This window comes from Dermacentor variabilis, chromosome 1 (assembly GCF_050947875.1).
Source record: "Dermacentor variabilis isolate Ectoservices chromosome 1, ASM5094787v1, whole genome shotgun sequence".
NCBI classification, from domain to species: Eukaryota; Metazoa; Arthropoda; class Arachnida; order Ixodida; family Ixodidae; genus Dermacentor; species Dermacentor variabilis.
The window spans coordinates 283,503,097-283,524,057 of NC_134568.1; the positions used below are offsets into that span (position 1 = coordinate 283,503,097).

Genomic DNA, 20,961 nt, shown 5'->3' on the forward strand with positions numbered 1-20,961 from the left:
GTCCCTAGAATTTACTTTTCTCTCTCAAATGCAACAAATTTCATTAAAATCGGTCCAGGGGTTATCTCAGAAAAAAGTTTTTGCGTTTTACATGTATTTGAATAGGCCGCGTCGGAGTTGGGCCCGAGCTAAAGCTTCCTCTTAAATTGAGGATTTTATTATTAGTAGCATGGTGGCGCCATCTCACGAAGCTTATAGGAAGTGCGGCGGAATGTTCTCCAATAAGCACGTCCGGCTGCTTTCCTGTCCCTGCCGTCACGGGCTTTCCTGTCCTTGCGCTGTGTAATTTCGAGTAATCGCGTTCGCACCTTCTTTGGCCCGGTCAACATGATTCGACGCAATTTTCTCATGCTTCTGCAGATAGGGAAATAACTACCCTGGACATTCGTTGAATTTGTATTCACAGTGTGACTACTGTCAGACTCGCTGTTCTAGACAGCAACATACTTTACTCGGGCATTGCAATGCTAGATTCAAATTCACGGGATGGCTCATGTGACGGAAGTACGACGGGACCTTGCGTCAAGTTCCCACTACGGAGAGTAAAGCTTGCAGTTCACCGAATCACTAAAGTAGCGATTCCGTACCACCTCGACATTCTTTCGAAGCAGCGAAGTGTCATCGAAAAGGTTAGTTAATGTGCACTAAAATATAATGCTCTTATTTTGAGCTGTGATTGAACCAGTTTGCAGGTTAACGTAAATTATGAGAGCTATGAAATGATTGCAGAAACACGCAAGGTTGAGTAATGATGTTATTGGTGTCCTTCTTTCACGTTTGTTTTAAGTGCAGTAAAAGTACTGTTTTTAGTACTTCCAATATGTAGGAAGCAGCTTGCGACTAAACCATCTTGTAACCTTATAAGTGCAGTAAAGTATGCATAGTGTAATATTTTGGATTTCTAGTTAGTATGACATGGTTACAAATTGCGCATTTGCAATGTGGCTGTCATGACTTGCACATTTTCATCTCTTTTTCTTTTTTTTTAAAGGGAGCATTCCGGTCGAGAATTAATACGTTCGCGAAAACTTATCACAGTTTCCACTGGCAATATACGGTCATTCTGCTGTTACATGTGGCTACTTATTTACGTCTCAACCGAGCTGTGAACTGGAAGAGTGATAAGTAGCACAGCAATCGAGTAATTTAGCATAAAAAAATTGCGCAATTTCTTTCCACCCTCCAAACGTAGGCGTACCCAGCCAGATGTGGAAAAATTCGCGTACTTCAGTTTTGTAACACAATTTCAAATAAAAAATCCGGAACCCTCCATTACGGTGCATCTCGTAGCTTACTTTGGGACATTAAACCACAACCAAGCTGCTTTGCATGTTTTGAGCAGACTCTGTAATTTGCGCAAGATAAGTGTATTTGCAGTGTCCTGACTAAACAATTATTATTATTATTGTAGTTGTTGTTGTTATAAAACTGAACACAAATTTCTTGCAGGAAGAGTAATTCTAATACTCGGGGTATATAACCTATTTAAAAGCTCAGATTATGGCTAGTTACCTGCATCTTGCTGTAATTTAGAAGTAAAATAAACTTTTCCACAAAAGTTGTTGCCAAAGATTAGTATATGGAAAAAATGTGCTGTAACAAATGAACACATTGTATCTACTTACCTTCACACTCCATTAATTATTGTCTAAGTGCCACCTGGTGTCAGCAGCCCTTCACTTGCGCTATTGGATACAGAATGTGCAGTTCTACAAAGCAAATCTGACCACACACTTTGATAAACGATGATTGGCCGGAGATGCCATCACTTATTTCTTTTTTTTTTTTTTTCTGAGGATGTTCTTTTCCTTTGCTAAGGAAACTGATTATTTGTACCTATAAATGTCGGTTCATCAATAAAACTCGGTTGTTAGTTCAGCACTTGTGGCGTCTGTTTTTCACATTCTTGTGTCGTCGTCTTGCCTGCGCTGCTGCCTTAATGTCCAACGAACTAGCCCATTAACTCGTGCACTGTGGTACAAGCAGTTAGAGAAATTATTTCAGGATATTCGCTAATGAATAAAATGTAACAAGAAAAGCCAATACCTTGCTGCTTGCTTTGAATTATAAGTATAGTAACCTGCATGCAGTGGATGGCAGTTTTAGAGTAAACAAAGCTCCATTTTAGCCTCAAGCTTTATAGCAATAACTGTACTAAATAAAAAAATGTTTGTGGGTTCAATTCTTTGCCATTTCAGCCATATTGGCACAATTGGAAAACTCCCGTGTACAAAAGCTTCATGCGCAATAAAGAACTCTGTCCATAATTAGTGCCCCCTCTTACGTGTTACAAAGCACATCTTGAAAATACTGTACCAGATTAGGCAAAATAGTTGTTTGGGATGTTGGATTTCATTTCTGCATTGGGATAATGCATATGTTCATTTTTCTCTATGACAGAAAAATTTTATTCTTGGGAAATATAACTTTAGAATCATTCGTTTACCTATCACCCCTGTTCATGATGTATTCCCAATGTTTGGTGAAGCCTTCAATACCGTCTCTAAAAAAAAAATGTCAGAATTTGCTAAAAAAGTTGTCAATGTAATTCTGAAGCTCCTCCATTCTTGAAGGCTGTTCCTTAAACATTTGTTTAATAGGCTGGATGGGGCGAAAATAACTCTCAGTTCAACACCTCTATGGCTAATATGCTCATTTTTGCACTGCGAATATGTGCATCATGTTGAAGAATGAGACCACCGTGCCAGTTTGGGCGCTTCTGTTCAGTGGCTTCCTCTGTTTGCTGAATTACTCACAATACAGTGCAGCATTGATTGTCCATCGCTCAACCATTCCTCAGTGTATCAGAGGACCCCCCCCCTCCCTCCTCATTGCAGTGGACACTACCACTAGTAGTCTAAAAAAATTAATATTTTAACCCTTTAGGTGCCATGCCTGAGTCAACTCCTCTGAACGCCTGTGCACATCCTTAGCTGTGCTTGAGTAAACCTGTGTCACAATCTCTGCTCATTCTCTGCCTTTCCCAAGATTATTTCCCAATATGAAACTACTTTGTATTTGTCGTACCTTTTACACAAGTTGGTTAAACTAAAATTGCATGGGTTCTGACATGGTATACCAGTGTAAAAAGCCCATGTGGTTTTTGAATGATGTAGAAATACCCAACAGCGTCTCATGGAGTCTGGTTTGGTGGACTCAGATATTGACACAAGGTGTGTTCATGTGACATTGTTAGTGACAGAGTGGTGAAATCATTAGTTAGCACAATTCTTAATTTTTGTTTAATTACTCAGATCAAGAAATATTGTAATATGTTCAGCAAGATACTGAACAATAAATACCATTTGGATCTAAAGCCTGCTAATGTGTTCCTTAGAAATTGAATATGATGCATTTCGGAAAAACCTCCGGCACACAGTGGGCAGAAATGACCGAAACACCCAGCACTCAAAGGACAGCACAGCACAAATTTTTGTACCAGGCCCTACGTATCATCCAAAGTGCCAAAGACATGAAACATCACACTTTGGCCTGGTTCCCTGCGCACCTTGGAACCATTGAGGGTGCCTCGATCAACCCCAACGAGGAGGCGCACTCGGCTGCACGAGGTTTGACTGACCGTGCGCTGGGCAACGCGTCCTCTCCTGGGCGACCCGAGCCTCTCTGCTCGTACAACGAAATCTGCAAATATAATTATCTGTCAAGAAGACTCCTACCTTTGCCGCACTCCTTGCTGTGCAGGGCCCAGGCAGTCACTCTCAGACTTCTGCAAACAAACACTTACCCGAGCCCCACGGCACTGCACACAGTGTACCCCGAACGGTTCCCAAGCCCGGACTGCCCTTTGTGTGGTGATTATGCGGACTTCGAACATGTCCTGTGGGGCTGCGCCTCTGCCGGTCCCCCTTTCACTCAAGAGGAAATGATGAAGCTAATTAGGGCCCAGGATCAGACCTCTCAAATCCTGGCAGTCCAGAGGGCTCGCGAGAGGGCCGTCAGGTTTCACCTGATGGTATCCGAGTGGGCCTAGCCAGGTGACGTGGAGTTCGGTTATGTCTATAGTGGACCAAATAAAGTTGTTTCACTCACTCACCGACGCAATAATTTTGTACATTGATATCCTTTCCCACAAAAGCTTTTGAATTGCACAAGTCGCCAAAACGCTTAATTTCTTTGCAGCCTAAGCAAGCAACCATAAATAGAGATGTGCATTATATAAATAACTGTGCCAGCTGTGCGTTGCCTGCCAAATTCTGGGTGCTAAGCTCAAGCTGCAGGGAAATTGAGATTTTCGTATGTTGTGTGTTCTGAAAACATATTTGGACCGCTGTAGACTAACTTAGTAAATGTTTATATTTATTTCTCTTTCAGTGCCAGAAACTGAAACAGTGGGAGAAACTACATGATGAACAAGTCAAAGCATGTCTTACTGTTCAGCAGCTTAAGGCTGTGCTGTATGAGCTGGAAACACTAAGTAACCAGGTAGACCCAAATGACCTGCTGCAGTTTGAACGCTTGGTGCGACCAGCTTCAGAGGCAACACTTGAGCAGGTGCGCTCATTTACAGGTAAATTCATGGTTGTAGGGTGGTTTTTATTGTGACGTATTCTTTAAAATGCTTTTCACTTGCTTTACTTTCTATCATTCCAGAAGTATGCCTGCCTGCTGGGCCGGTGGTTGACTTCTTTGCAAGGCCTGAAACGTCCTCGCTTGAAGTCATACCTGCCACTATACCCGAAGTTGACGGGCCCTCACCAGACAATGTTTCAATCGGACAGCAGAAAATTTACATTGACCATATTCCTGACAACACAGCTGCTTCTAAGTCATGGAATTCGCTAAAGAGGGTAATGTCACACCATACTTAAAAAAATAATTTGGTTGAGTGGGAGATTTTAACATGGCAGTGTTAAAAAAAAAGGTTCACCATAGAGCTCTTGAGTTTTGAAAGCTTCAAGGCATAGTGAAAATGTGTGGGAAAGCAAGCCAGCATTATTCTTTTTAGGTAAAGACCAGCATTTTCAATTTTTAACTTTTGAAGTCTAGGCATTTCTTTTTCAGTGTGTATCCTAAGACAGCTTTCAAGTCTTCCTGCTTTTTTTTTCTTTAGCTACAACAAATTTATCAATCTTTCAGCAATTTCTGAGGTACTTCTACCTAGGGGACAGGATGTGGCCCTTGTTTGCATTCTTTGTGAGCTTCCTATATTGTTGAACTATACAAAGACATTGGGGTTATGCAGTACATTTATGAGGCACGCGCAACATTATTTGCACATGCCAAGCAATTTTGTTAATGTTCTTAAGTGCAGCAACATTATGATTACAGTAAGGAAATGTGCAACTTTTGCAATCCCACACTGTGGTTTGTCATGAAAGTAATGTCAACTAGAAGCAATCCAGCTGACAAAGCAGAACTACACTATGACAGGCAAGTTGTAGAAATTGTTTGAAATAAAAATTTTAGAAAGTAGTAAGAAAGCAGCTGGTAAAATGAGCATAAGAGATGTGGAGCTATGGTCTTACCAGGATGTGTTTTTTAATTCTCTACTACCTAATGGTCACATTTGATGAAGTTCATTTTTGGGGGGGGGGGGAGTAATTCACCATCATCATAAAATTATTCTATGTCCGCTGCAGCACGAAGGCCTCTCCCTGCAATCTCTGATTACCCCTGTCCTGCGCCAACCGATTCCAACTAGTGCCCGCAAATTTCCTAATCTCATAGCCCCACCTAGTCCTCTGCCGTCCTCGACTTCGCTTCCCTTCTCATGGCACCCATTCTGTAACCCTAATGGTCCACCGGTTATCTAACATGCACATTGCATGACCTACCCAGCTTGATTTTTTTCTTTTAATGTCAATTATAATATTGGCTATACCCGTTTGCTCTCTGATCCGCACTGCTCTTTTTCTGTCTCTTAATGTTATGCCTAGCATTCTTCATTCCATCTCTCTTTGCGCGGTCCTTCACTTGTTCTCAACCTTCTTTGTCAGTCTCCAAGTTTCTGCCCATATGTCACCACCGGTAAAATGCACTGATTGTATACACCTTCCTTTTCAATGATAATGGTAAGCTTCCAGTTAGGTTTGACAATGTCTGCCATATGTGTTGCAACCCATTTTTATTCTTCTGTGAATTTCCTTCTCATGATCAGGGTTCCCTGTGATTGACTTAGGTAAACATACTCCTTCACAGACACTAGAGGCTGACTGGCGATCCTGAATTCTTGTTCCCTTGCCCGGCTGTTCATGATTATCTTTGTGTTGTGCATATTAATCTTCAACACCACTCTTATTACACTCTCCCTGTTAAGGTCCTCAATCATTTGTTGTAACTCGTCTGCAGTGTTGCTGAACAGGACAATGTCATCTGCAAACCGCAGGTTGCTGAGATATTCGCCATCGATCCTTACTTCTAAGCCTTCCCAGTTTAATAGCTTGAATACTTCTTCCAAGCACGCACAGAATAGCATTGGAGAGATTGTATCTCTTTGTCTGACCCCATGCTTTATAGGTATCTTCCTACTTTTATTGTGTAGGATTAAGGTAGCTGTGGAATCTCTGCAGATATTTTCGAGGATATTTACGTAAGCGGCCTGCACTCCTTGATTACGTAATGCCTCTATGGCTGCTGGTATCTCTGCTGAGTCAAATGCCTTTTCGTAATCTATGAAAGCCATATACGGAGGCTGATTGTACTCTGCGGATTTCTCGATTACCTGATTAATGACATGGATGTGATCCATTGTAGAGTATCCCTTCCTGTAGCCAGCCTGTTCCCTTGGTTGACTAAAGTCCAGTATTGGCCTTATTCTATTGGAGATTATTTTGGTAAATATTTTATATAATACTGGGAGTAAGCTAATGGGCCTATAATTTTTCAGTTCTTTAACGTCTTCCTTGTTCTGGATTAGTACGATGTTTGCATTCTTCCAGTTTTATGGGACCCCTGAAGTCGATAGACACTTGTAGAAAGCCACCAGTTTTTCAAGCACTATGTCTCCTCCATCTTTGGTTGAATCAACTGTTATTCCATCTTCTCCTGCCGTTTTTCCCCGTTTCATGTCTTGCAAGGCCCGTCTGACCTCATCGCTAGTTATAGGAGGAGTCTCTGCAACCTGTTCATTACTACATCTAGTGGAGGTATCATGGCTCCTCTTGGTACTGTACAGGTCAGTATAGAATTCTTCCGCTGATTTTATTATACCTTCGAGATTGCTGGTGATTTTACCCTGCTTCTCTTTCAGTGCAAACATCTTGGTTTGTCCTATGCCAAGTTTCCTTCTTACTGATTGCATGCTGCGTCCATTTTTTATAGCTTCCTCAGTCTTTCTGGCATTATAATTTCGAGTATCACTAATTTTAGCCTTGTTGATCAGTTTTGACAGTTCTGCAAATTCTGTCTTGAGATTCTCTTGAGATGGACACTTTCATTCCGTGTCATTTCTTTATTACGTCCTTTGTTACTTGAGAGAGCTTGCCTACTGGTTGCCTTGGTACCCTACCTCCCATTTCATTTGCTGCCTCTGAAGCCAGCCTAGTTACGGTTTCATTCATTACCTCTATGTCATCTTTATCTCTCTGTTCTAAGGTTTCATATTTGCTTGCAAGTACCTGCCTGAATTTGTCTGCTTTTACCCTTACTGCATCTAGGTTGGCCTGCTTCTTCTTGACCAATTTTACTTTTTCTTTCTTCAAATTGAGGTGAATCCTAGCCTTCACTAACCTGTGATCACTGCACTTTACCCTACCTAACACTTCTACATCCTGCACTATGCTGGCATCGGCAGAAAGTATGAAATCAGTTTCATTTGTTTCACTATTAGGGCTTTTCCAGTTCCACTTCCTGTTGCTACGCTTCCTGAAGAAGGTGTTCATTATTCACAGCTTATTCCTTTCTATGAATTGAACCAGCATCTCTCCTCTAGCGTTCCTAGAATCGATGCCATAGTTGCCAATTGCTTGTTCACCAGCCTGCTTTTTCCCCACTTTTGCATTGAAGTCGCCCATTACTACAATATACTAAGTTTGCATTTCTATCATCGCTAATTCAACATCTTCATAAAACTGATCTACTTCATCATCATCATGACTGGATGTTGGAGCATAAGCTTGTACTATCTTTAATCTATACCTCTTATTAGGTTTGATTACGAATACTGCTACCCTCTCATTAATGCTGTAGAATTCGTCAATGTTGCCTGCTGTGTCCTTATGGATTAGGAATCGTACCCCGTATTGCTTCTTATCTGGGAGACCTCTGTAGCAGAGGACATGAGCATTAGTCAGCACTGTATAAGCCTCACCTAAAGATGGTGGTAACTATACCACCATATTTTTGTGGTTGTCATTGCAGGACCTACATGATCTTCATGACTTGGTGAGCAGCTTCAGCAACCTCGTTTATGTAAGTATACATTATTTTTGCTCTGAAATACTGAATTACATGGCCCATTGCTTCAGTGCAATTTTAACGAGGAGAGGAGCAGTGCCGCATATCCTTTGTTGCATCCTCAGGAACCACTGCCACTAACAGATGCATAAAAATATGGCACTGTATAAAAAGTCCAGCTGTCCTGTGCTCAGAATCAGGCATAAGAATGAATTAACTGAATCGCCCTCTACACTCAGTATACCTTCTCCTTTTGCACATGCATATCATTCATGCATTCACATGCACTAAACCTTCTTTCTATGTATGCCTTGCTTGCTCTTCTGCTGCCTTGTTTTTCTCCTTATTTGGCTGCAGCACTTCTTTAGCTTCAAAGTACTGCACTATCTGTTGTTTTCATGGCCTATCACTCCGCTGCTTCCACAACATTACCACTGGTGGCATGAGCATGCATTCCCGACCCGGTGGGAATTTACACTAGACAGGCCACTTCTCTTGCAAAGATTCTCACATATTGCAGCATTTCTTTCAAGAAGGAATAAACTTCAAACTTCAGTTCAATTCATCAAGAACTACAAGGACACTGGCTACTCACGTTTTCCACAAATAGTTGTGCCAGTGCAACTGTGTTTGCAATTGTGTTTGCAATCGCTTCCAAAATCAATTTGTTCATGACGCAGGCCTCTCAGGGCTGCATCGTGTACATTTTATGCCGACCACAAACTGCAACTTACCTATGTCGCCCTTTTCCTAACTGCAAGTGCAGTTTAATATGAAGCATTATTTTGCCTCGTACCAAAAAATTTGTGGTAGGCAGGTATTTTTCGATCACTGTTCTTCACGTGCATCATATCCCATAGCAAAAAGTTGATTATAAGAGTGAGAGTGTGCCCGTTTTTGCCATATTGTACTGCCTTTGGGAACAGCCCAAGTCATAATGGAACAAGTTGTAACATTTCTTAGCCCGAGTACAATAAATCAGCGGGCATGTCATCACCATTAACATCATACTATCATGATTGTCTTGCCGCTGTCATCACACACATGCAACTGCTCACCTTGCATGAACTTGTTGGTCCGTTACGTAATGCTTTGCGTACAACCTCTAATGATGCAGGATAACCAGCTACCTGCAAAATGCTTTGCATAATATCTGTTTTCACAGTGTGTGGTACCTGCATGCTCTTCTTATTATTTATACTATTTACAGTGAAGCTATGGTAATAATTATAAGTAATATTTAGTAATTTCCAACAGTGAAACCAATTATCCTATACATACAAGCCCGCACAAGACCCTTGATGTGTCCAATGTCCTCTCTAAACTTCATTGTGCTTAGCTTCAATCATTCTCTCAATTAATTAACTTTCAATAAATTTCGGAGCGGAAGCTTGTAACATATGTTTTGTGTCTGATATTATGTAGTGGATACTAGAGAGTTTTAGCTGAGCGGGTTTACGGGCCAGTGGACCAAGCAGGCGAGCAGAAATGGCAGCGAAGCACCGCACGAAAGGAACAGCTTTAGCTCGGTCAAGCAGAGTGCTTTGCCACCTGTTGAACAAGGTTGGATTTACTGTGAAAAGATCAGTACGCACACTTCAGGTTCTCGATCACGGTCGTCCACTTAAAATCATCGCCAAATGTCCTCGTTTCTGAAACCTCTCACAGGATACAAAGGTCCCCTTCAGTGGTGAAGCACCCCCGAGGCTTTTTCGTATGCAGGCGATCCAGCACCGCATTTGAAGATGACACCAATGACATGCCACTGTTCGTGTGGGTGGTCGCCATGTTTGTTTCACAGAAACTCTGGTCCGCTGCGTGCGCTCCGCTGGGGAGAGAATACCAGTAAGTGAGCGGCCCGGTCTATAAAAACGTTGGCCACCCCAGCGTGCCGCACGTGCGCAGCAGCATCTGTGTTCACCCGCTGGCCTGTAAACCAGCTGAGCTATAACTCTCTAATATCCACTACATAATATCTGACACAAAACATATGTTCGAACTACTGCTCCAAAATTTGTTGAAAGTTAATTGAAAGAATGATTGGAGCTTGGTGGTCTCCTGGCTACGCTCACGGCGCGCACGCTCTGATATCGCGCGCGCCGGACGACCACCGCGGGTTAAAGCACTCCGAGCCGCTATGCATACACAGGGCGCCGTGTCCGCGCCTGCTCCGGCCGGCTCCGTCAGCCGACACGCCTCTGCGCGCGTACGCACCCCGCCAGCCCTAGATTAGGAGAAGGCGAGACCGCGCGCACAGCAAGGGAGACCCTAGGCAAAGCCCTCTAGAAGCCACAAAGAACATTTATTACGCTGGGACTCAATACAAACACACGTCTTAACATCACGTCCGAATCTGAAGCTAATTAAGACACAAAACATGGCCAAATGCTCGCTGGTGGCCACTAACGGCTCACCGCGACAGAGAGAACAAAGAACCCAGCAGTAAGAGGCTGCCTATCCTTCGGTCAGCGCCTGCCATTGCGTGCCCCACAGCAGAGAAAATGGAAATAGAAAAAAAACGACAGACGAACAGACGGGGGCACGATCGGAAGACGCTGCCTCAGGACGTCGAGACGACGGAAGAGTGTGCGCGCCCGCCGTGGCCAGGACCTCGGCGAGCCAAAGTAATCATCGGTTGGCGGCGGACAAAGGGGGCCGCTGCCGGCAGAGAGGAACACGTACGCACCTTCAGACGTCCTGATGTGGTCTCCCCGGGCCCCGTCTTGCGCGCACAAACCCAGAGTGCACGCAAGCAGGGCCCGAATCCCGCCAAAATGTCGGCCAATGGCGAAAGCTTGTTGACCTTCTCGTGGGCGGGATGACAGCAGAGCGACAGTGTTTTATGACCCGCTGCCACCCCGTCCAGGCAAGGAGGAGAGGGACACGGAGCCCCCGGCAACACAACACAATGGCCCCACACAACCACCGCCAGAGCCAGAAACCCCACAAGCTAGCACAATGAAGTTTAGAGAGGACATTGGACATATCAAGGGTCTTGTGTGGGCTTGTATGTATAGGACACGCATTCATTTTTCTTACGCTAAGTACTGTAAGATGCAACGGGGACAAAACAAACACTGGATATGAAGCAGACACGAGGTGACAGAGAGTAGTGCGCACAAGAAAAATTAATACGCACCAACTATCCGAATTCATAGCTCTTCTAAATGTATAGGGTAATTAGGTTCGTTGTTATAAATTACCAAATATTTATTAATAGCACTTTGGAACACTATGGGGTATTCAACAGTGTGTCATTTCAGAATTGTCAGGCATACCAAGATGAAACTTACCAGAAACAATTTGCGACTTGTGGCATGGAGGATTTGTAGTTGTAGGCATGTTGGGGCGCCATTGGAAAATGTCATATTTGTGCCAGTGCGGTTCTTTGTGCTTGCCAGAGGACTAGAACATTTGCTAAGTACTGAGTGTATCAAAATTAAACTTCATAAGAATTAAGTGTGTGTTGGCAGCAACATGCTGCGGAACTTTCAACCTCGTAAGCGTGGTGGAGGCATCATGGCAAATTTTCAAATTTCTATCAGAGTTTTTAATGGAGTTCTAGCACAAAGTTTTTGTCGCACTTTTCTGTTTTTCTTAATCATAATGTGATGCCTTACTTTCTCTAATGTGCAGCAAATTATTAATTGTGCAATATTTTATTATGAGTCCGGTTTAAATGAATAGAAAATGTAGCGTGACTTTGGGCATGTTGAGCAGGATTCCTCCATTCATCGAGAAAATCAAAAGTGGTTGTCACATGATTCCACGGATGTGTGTAGTTAGTCAGTCTGGTGCAGCGGTTGTCTCGCCGAAAACTGAGCACATTAGGTTGAAAAAGATGAGAAAGGCGTTCTGCATTCCAAGAGAAGCAACAGCAAAGGTCCAGGCTAATCCTGCATCGAAATAGGAGAAGCACTCAGTGAAAAAGGAAAGAATGGCTGATGTGGCATGCACCTAGGTTTTGGCAATACAGTCATTGTGTGCCTTGTGACCACTGCATCAGGCTGCCTGATGCACACGTTAGCAGTTTGTGATACGACATGATCACCATTCCCGATTTCAGTAATGTATAGTATGTGCCCTACACCACAAAGTGATGCTGCGCTTAGTGCACATATTGAACTGGTCACATTAAAAGACATAATTATTTGAAATGTATTAGAGCAATCAAGGTGCCATACCGTCATCACAAGGTCTGCAACTGTCTGAATAAGAAAAAAAATCGAGACAAAATTTTTTTGTCAGTCTCCCTTGAGAACGCTTTCTGAGGTAGTAAATTCAATTTTATAGTTGTTGATGCAAGCAAACAGCTCAACATTTCTGCTTGGAGCTTTGCACACATATGCAGGAGGCCTTCTATGTTTTGAATCAACCATTGAAAGTGCCGTTATAAGTTGAGGGCTGTTATTTGAGAGCGTTGATAGTAAGTTTTCGTACGTTCAACACCTCTCATGCTGACGCAACAGCCCTGGTTTGGCCTGTGTGTGAAGGTGGTCAGGAGTGTTCACAAGGGCTGCAAGAAGATTACACTGAAACTGGAAACACCTCTGTCAAGAAGTTATCACGGTGGATGTCACAACCTCTTTGCATGAAACTCTGCTTTGCCGGAATTTGGATTGTGGTTGTGCAAAGTTGGAACAAATCTACCACAGCTCTCTCCGTTCTCTCTTTTTTTTATTTTCGATATATAGTGAGGTGCTTTGTTTCGGGTCCTCCTGCCTTTTCTTTGAATTTTGCCTTCACTGTGTATTCTTATTGGCTATCATTGTAATCTGGACAACTGTTGCTATATTGTAGAATCCTATAACAGTCATAATTTTTTATCCCATTCTGATCCTCGAATTTTTTTTGCCTTTAAGACATCTACAGTATGTTTAGTGCAAATTTTAGGAGCCAATTTTTTCATTTCATTGGTGGCACCATATTATGGCACCTAAACTGATAAGCACACTACATTTTCAATTTTTTGGAAGAGGTATGCCCATTGAGACAGCATGCCTTCCGACTTCCTATTACCAGTTTGGCACCTGTTGTGGTGGATCTCATGGAGAAAACAACAGCTTAATATTTGAAGTGGACACTTTCCATTCTAAAAACTTTCACTTCGTTATGCAGTTTGGCCCTGTCCCTCTTGGCTTATGTGTTTCCTTTAAAATATGTAAAAAGATAAGTGTGATCATTGCTTCAGCTGCCATGCCTTTCTTGGTTTGGGGCCACGTGAGCAGCAATCTATTCATCAGTGAATTGTGTTTGTATTGTGCAGGCCCAGCGAGAGAAAGTCGAGACCATAGAGGACAATGTGACGCATGCTGATGAGCAAGTGGCACGTGGCGTAACGCATCTGTCACATGCAGCTAAGCTGCGCAGGGCTCTGCTGCCAGTAACAGGAGCCTTAGTGGGCCTGACCTTGGGGGGTCCCGTAGGCCTGGTGTTAGGCACCAAAATGGCCCTGGGATGTGCACTTGGTGCTGGATTTCTAGGTAACCATCTTACTGTCGCTTTCACCATGTAATTGGCCTGCTTTATTACAGAGAAAAAGCTGCAAGTTTATCCAGTGTGGCCCGTTTCGACTGCTTTGTTGGTGTGCTAAAGCTCTGCATTAAAGGGACCCTGAAACGCTTTTGACAATTTTCTACAAACGTACTGAGTCGTTAGAGTAGGTCCTTCTGATCATTAATTGACACGTCTAAGTTCCCCGCGTAAAGCGTGTAATTTATTATAAGGTTTTAAAGAAGCACATCGCTGCCGATCGCAGCACAGTGCTCGGCGGAATTTTAAGCCGCCCCTACCCATATGACCGAAATCACCCATACGACGTCAGTGGGGCGAGCTATCCGATTGGCTGACAAGGGCGCGTGATCGATAATTTTTCCAACTTTATGGTAAACAAATGATCTTCATAATAGTTGGAATGTTAGCTAATTTGTTTTTATGAAAGGAAAGTAACATAAAGAGAATGCACAAGAATAATTTTTTAGTACACTTGAGCACTTCCGGCACACAGCAAGTGTCGTCTGCTTGTGTTACAACGTACTCCATTTTGACGAGAGCTCCGCGGTCAGAATCGGTTTCAGTCTTTTCGCGAGCACTATGATTCGACTTTGTTGCCTTGTGGACTGCAAACGCAGCGAGTGGCAATGTGTCAAGCTGCGACATCGTGTCCCTCTGCAAGGCAGCGTACGAGCGAACTGGCTGCTGGGCATCGGACTGCCGCCATCCGATCGGCGCCAGGATTTGCGCGTTTGTGGCCGTCACTTTACACCGGAAGATTACTAACGCAATAGCGTTTCGCGAGTCCGGTATTAGGGCCAACGCAAGCGCAAGGGGACAGAGTTTGGCCGCTTGACTGTGCCGTAACGGGATGACCCATGAGATGAGCAGGGCAAATGTGAATGGTCTGCACGGTGCAGCCACCTGGTGGCAGAGAGCTCAACCATACACAGTAGTAGCAACGAAGTGTATTCTTCTTTGTTGCTGGTGTGTATTTTTCGCAGGAGTGTAATCATCAACACGTTGTTTTTATAAATGTTTAAAATGTTTTACACTTGGTTAGAGCAACATTAGCGCTGTGTTTGGCTGGTTAAGCGCTGCGCCAACAAGTGTATGGACCGTGCAGACCGATCAGGCCGCTCACGTACGTCTACGCTAAAGTATCTTCATCAGCTTGAGTTTATGCCTCCAGTCATTTGCCGAAATGACCAGCTTGCCTGTGGTTACCGCGTGTGTAGTTAACGGAATACCAGACATGTTCGGCGCTACGACAGAATGCCCGCAACGCACGCTGCTTCGATAGCTCTCGCTTGGGGTCTACGGCCAAGCGGCTAGCGGAGAGGTCTCGCGCGGGCGGGGGCGGGCTCTAAAACAACCGGAAGTGGACGATGTGACGTCGCATCGTGACGCTGAACCAGTGAAGGCGGAGCTTATCCCCACTCACTCGGCGAACGAGTTGAGGAGGAAAAGCATGGCTAGGGAGGAGGGTAACTTCTAATCGCTTGTAGCTCCTTTAATACGTAACGCTTCATTTAAATTGTGGTGCGAATGTTCTACTTAAGCTGAACCCTACGCGTCTACAAAATTTGTCCGAACCGTTTCAGGGGCCCTTTAAAGAACTGTGATGAGCAGTGAGGGCATTGACTTTCCTGGTCTTAGTAGCTGCTGTACAGGGGCTGGAGCAGAGTTTAGTTGCGGTGTGGCGACTCTCTCTGGCGATCGTGCCGAAGAAAGTGTTCCTCCTGTGAACCTGTCCATATTGCTTATGTGGACACAAAGGAGATATGTTCTCTCGACTTATCTTTGCCTGTTATGTCACAAGCCTACTGCTGTTCATTGTGAGCACTTCATGGGCTGATTACCTGATACTGGCGCAGAAGTTCTGCCATTGTAGCTTTCCCTTTAGCACCACAGGATATTGCCATCTATAGCACAGCTGAGGCAACAAAAGTGTTACTTGCTTTGCCCATTATACCGACTTTTCAGGCACGGAACCCAGAAGATTTGTGGCAATTTGAGTTTAAGCTTACTGCTACTAGATTAGCACTAAATGGCGTAGTTGTGTATCAGTGATAACAGCTGATAGGTAGTCAAAGCCACACATGCCATGATATGCATTTGGCATGTCTAGTAAGCTGGATATCTATGTGTGATGCATTCGCCCTGCAGTGGACTTAAGCTAGCTCTCCTAACTCAATGTTGCCACCAATTAAATAACAGCTTTACACAAGCAGTGATCACTGTATGCTGATGGACATTGTTCATGCTAGTCATGAACATTTTCTTCATCTTGCACAAATAATTATTCAGTTAAGTTTAATTGATTATACATTATTTCGCCATAACTATTTAATTTTATTTGACTAAATTTTATCTGAGTGACCAAATCGATAAGGCGTCAATGCAAAACTTGTGGAGCATGTCGAGAGATGGCCGATAACAGCATATAAAGCCACATTGGCAATCCATCTAAAAAAAAAATTCACGAAGTTTGAAAAGTACCATGTGGCAACAGATCCACACACCAGGGATAGCTGCAGTCTCAAACATAAGCTTTATCATCTAGTGCACTGTGTGTCTTACACAGTTTATTTAGACATGTTCCTGAAGCAGTTAATTCCACAACAGCAAGGTATCTTAAAAAGTCATGGTGATCTAAAAACAATGTGTTGCTTGTCAGTCTTTGCTGTTCCAAGTTTGCTGGTGTTCTTGTGGTGCATCTGAAGGTAAACCATTGTTAATAAAGTACATACGTATTCCGCAAAAGGCATTTGTTCAAGACAAGCTTTAAAAAAGAAATGCATGGTGTTCTCATGCATTCACAATTACCACAGTGGCATACATTTTAAAATGGCTCAGAGTAGTAATTAGACTATACTGTAACTTTCTAACCCAGTACTCAGAGAAATGATTGCAGCCTATCATCCAAAGAGTTCATAACTGCTTGCAGACTGGCAAAAAGCTGATGCTGCTCATTTCTGCGTAGTAGTGAATTCTAGCCACTTTCGCCCAGAAAACAAGCTGAAATGCCAGACTAGAGTGCCTGGATGCACTCTCCAAAGGTAGCGTATTGAGACACCCTATGCTAAATGCAGCTGTCATGCCATTTGTTTCCGGCTCACTGTGGGGCAAGTGTCTTTATCAAGCCACTATCACCATCTCTTTATGACACAGAGAGCATGCAGTTACCGACTCACAGAAGCAAGCATGGAAAAAGGTAGTGTATAAAACCATTGATAGGCAGCACATGATTGCATGGTTCATTGCTTTTTAGGCCTGTGGTGTCACTTTTCAGCTGTAAGGATGCTACCACCACACTATGCCTTCGGCATCTTCGGCTTATTCTTCACATTATCTATAGCAATGGCATAACATAGTCTCTGCCCCTATCTGTTCTTGCCATGTACCTTCACTTTTACTAGCGTGAGCCAGTTTGCTCTTTGTTGGTCAAGCTGGAAATCCTTGGAAGCATCTGGAGTATAGTTCACTGCATGGTCATTGCTGCACAGTGGTGCAACCAAGATTGTTATCAGCAGCCCTGTAATTATCTATAGCAGCTGCATTACCTAGTCTCTGCCCCTATCTGTTCTTGCCATGTACCTCCACCTTTACTAGCGTGAGCAAGTTTGCTCTTTGTTGGTCAAGCTGGAAAACCTTGGAAGCATCTGGAGTAATGTTCATTGCATGGTCATTGCTGCACAGTGGTGCAACCAAGATTGTTATCAGCAGCCCTGTAATGTGACCCTGTAGTCTGTAGCACAGTTAAACCTCAATATAACGAACTTAAATATAACGACATTCTTGATATAACGAAGTACTTAACTTCTCATAACCTCTTGCCCGTAGAACACCATGTATTTAGAACCTCAATATAACGAGGTGTGTTTGTATGCGATTTCAATATAACAAAATTTCACTGCCGCCGCAGAGGAATGCCGAGACAATGAATGGAAACTTCCGCGGACGCAGATGGTCAAATGATTGAATTATAAGCGGCCGCTTGCAAACGGCACCTCCCAAATCGCGCGCCGCGCGACAAGAGCGACCGCCGAAGTTCATGTTCCGTGTAAAGTTGAAGTGCGATAAGATCCTCTCGCGCACCGCGCACTGTATGCTTTAGGTGCGAGTGAAAGTGTCCGTAGGCGAGACAAGACAATGGTGGCTTCACGAGTGACGCCTTCCAGTGCAAGCAAAGGAAAAGAGGGGGGGGGGGAGCACGCGGTAACGCGATCAAGCGCGCGCGAGGGGCGTGGTGAGGGTTAAGTTGGCGCGCGTCTCGGCCGTGGCTGCGCATGGCTGTAAGTGTGGCTGAGCGCATACGCAGCCGTGCAACCTGCTTTAGAGGTAATCTGCCGCGTGCGCAAAGAGTGGGCGTGCCGGGACAGCGTGGCTCCATGTAAGCTGTCTTGCCGCGCGTTTAGCTCGTGTAATCTTGAGTTCCCGTTACCCGTTGGAGCGAGAGGCAGACGAAGCATTCCCTGCCCGCTGCCGGCGGTCTTCCTGATAGCGTCGTCCCAGTGCGAGCGACGCTATCAGCCGCAGAGGCGGAGTGCACGCGAAAGCGTGGCTGGCTTCGCTCAATTCGTACCGCCGCTGTGAATATATCGTCGACGTACGTGTCATGAAATGGTATCGCGTCGCCGACTCCCAAATTTATCAAAATGAATATTTTTCCCATTCAAACTTGCTTTTTTCAATTTCCCGATAATTCGGAACATTCTGCGGCCCTTTTCCGTGGAAGAAAAATCGACCGGCGACTGTACTTATTCGCGTTAAAGGTCGAATTTCCATACAACGAAATGTCAATGTAACGAATCAAATTGCCAATTTTACCACTACGTTAGATCGAGGTTTAACTGTATTTAACCTGCATTTCTCTTTGAAAGCATTGTCCCAATTGCAATGTGCATGTCATACTCTGCTTGAAGACATGTGACTGCAAGATGTAAATTTTATTGACATTAATAATGTTCTCCTAATGGAAGTATCAGCTTTCAGCATTTCAAGCATTTTGTTGCTTTTGCAGGTTACACTGGCGGCAAAGCTCTTCAGCGCAGGGCACGTCAAGAGAACATGCCAATAGTGAAAGACATGGAGCTGCAAGAAATATCCAAACGGCATTCACGAGACACTGAAGCCACCTTGACCTCATTTGCCAAGCCTGTTATTTTGTAACGGGGAACCTACAAATAAAATTGTTTCGCCATTATGTAGTGCAATAATGTCGCCTCAAATGTGTCCATTCAGGACGAGCACAGCCACAGCTGCGTGCACTCTGCATGCAAAAGGCCATCAGAATGGAGAACATTCCATTCGTACTTGAAGTATGGTTGTTTTCTACTGGGCGCATTGCATTTTCGAAGCGAACCTTTCTGGATGAACTTACCCAGAGTTGACAATCGTGTGCGAGAGGAATAGCTCGCACATGGGGCAGCATTCGTATAACGAATCACCTTATATGTAGCCCCATCTATACTACTACCACAGATGTGCCCGTTGCCAGCTCTGTTCTCTACAGAACTGTACGCTGAAACAGCAAAGTATACCTAAATATCCTCAGTGCAACAAATGTACACCTTCAAACACGATTCCTTTATAAACCAACACTTTCTATGCCTTCTTTCCTGGGGCTTGGCACATTTGCTCAGTCGGCTTCCTGCTGAGTAAAGTTGGCCAGTGCTGGAGGTGTTAATCACAGTTACTTGTAGACTGCAAGCATCATAGGGCATCCCTCCTGGAGACAGTGTAGTAGTAAAAGGCTGATCCTAGAGATGGCGCGATAAAATGTGGGCCAATCAACTAGACAGTGTAATCAGCAGCTGCCGTTGCACTCTTTAAAAAAAATATTCCGCCCTTTGGGGCTTATCTTGCCCCAAAACAATAATCGTCGTCTATCTTGCATGCCTTTTCTTTCTTTAACGCTGCGCGCCGGTACATTCAGGTCATGAACATATTGCGCATTATTAGCATGATATAGCATTCTTGACAGGAAAGTAGCGAGCGGAGAGCAGAGTTTTCAAGAACGTAAATGCAATCAAGACGTGCAACGATTAACTGATGGGATAGTTGGCTCATTATCACGGGAAGAACACGCTTCAAGACGGGACACAAAGGAGGAACCACATGCACACTGCGCTGGCTAATAACTGCGTGTTTATTATCTTGCTAAGGCTTTTATACAAAGCAATAAAGGCAATATGAACAAGACCATGAAAAGAAAGCACACCTTGGTCAAAAGGGAAAGAGAGAAAAGACCTCGTGCCCAGCGCATTCTTGTTGCAATGCAGTTTTCAGAAAATCGATTTCTTTCTTGGACTGCTGAAGAAACAGGATGCTTACACAATCAACATTTAAGTGGTTAATCTCAAAAGCCTCTAAGGTTTCCCTGGTGTATTTATCAGGGTGTCTATGCAATGCTTCACTCTGCGACAACAGTGGCTTACATCCACACTGCCGATAATGCAAGGTTTCCACTGATTGCAAGATTTTTTACATTGTTGTTATGCTCACTAAGCCCATCGTTGATACAACGGCCTGACTGGCCGATATTTCGTTTGCCACATTTTAACAGTGCCGAATCAATACACTTACTCTTGCACACAGTCAACAAAACGGTTTTTGTGCTTGGTCATACACGCTTGTTGAGTGCGCATGTTGAAGTTGACCTTAGCTAGGCCAATTAACCTGCGCAGCGCAGAAAAATTTATTGCTCTACATAAAATGTATTGTTATTATTATTAGAAAAATGTATTCCTTTTTTGCTCTTCATAAAAGGCTCAGCAAGATAAACATGCAGGTGTTAGTCATTGCAGTGTGTGTGTGGGGTTACTCTTTTGTGTCCTGTCTTGAAGCGCTGTTCTTTCTGTGAAGCAAGACATGATTATTGGTTGGGGAAAAGATACGCTCAAAGGGGTGTATACTTTTTTAGTGCGTGGATGAACAGCTTTATGCACTCTCTAAATAATGTTTACACCCTTTGGGACATATCTTGTCCCCCAAACAATAATCGTCATCTGGTTTGCTTGTGTTTCCTTTTTTAAAAACTGTATTCGCCACTTGCCTGTCAAGACTGCCATGTCACGCTAATAATGCGCACTCCATACATAAGCGCTA

At 43.8% G+C, this 20,961-nt stretch overlaps 1 protein-coding gene across 2 annotated transcripts; it reads left to right on the forward strand.

Annotated features, from left to right (window-relative positions):
* The first annotated feature begins 221 nt into the window (after positions 1–221).
* Positions 222–19,057, forward strand: Syx17 (syntaxin 17). 2 transcript variants are annotated; one of them, XM_075677042.1, is made up of 7 exons: positions 222–629; positions 4,333–4,528; positions 4,612–4,808; positions 8,320–8,370; positions 13,622–13,838; positions 17,023–17,065; positions 18,875–19,057. In XM_075677042.1, exons 1-7 carry the CDS (start codon positions 465–467, stop codon positions 18,981–18,983), a joined length of 978 nt encoding a protein of 325 aa, XP_075533157.1. In that variant the 5' UTR covers positions 222–464; the 3' UTR covers positions 18,984–19,057. The 2 variants fall into 2 exon arrangements, with proteins under 2 accessions (XP_075533157.1, XP_075533160.1); XM_075677045.1 differs by lacking the exon at positions 17,023–17,065 and having other exon boundaries at positions 225–629.
* Positions 19,058–20,961: the final 1,904 nt, after the last annotated feature.

Bases quoted from the DNA above. Each gene is read 5' to 3' on its own strand.
- Syx17 (XM_075677042.1), top strand. From the start codon at position 465: ATGCTAGATTCAAATTCACGGGATGGCTCATGTGACGGAAGTACGACG. The intron at 4,529-4,611 runs GTAAATTCATGG...CTATCATTCCAG, and splicing joins GCAGGTGCGCTCATTTACAG to AAGTATGCCTGCCTGCTGGG. The intron at 13,839-17,022 runs GTAACCATCTTA...TTTATGACACAG, and splicing joins ACTTGGTGCTGGATTTCTAG to AGAGCATGCAGTTACCGACT.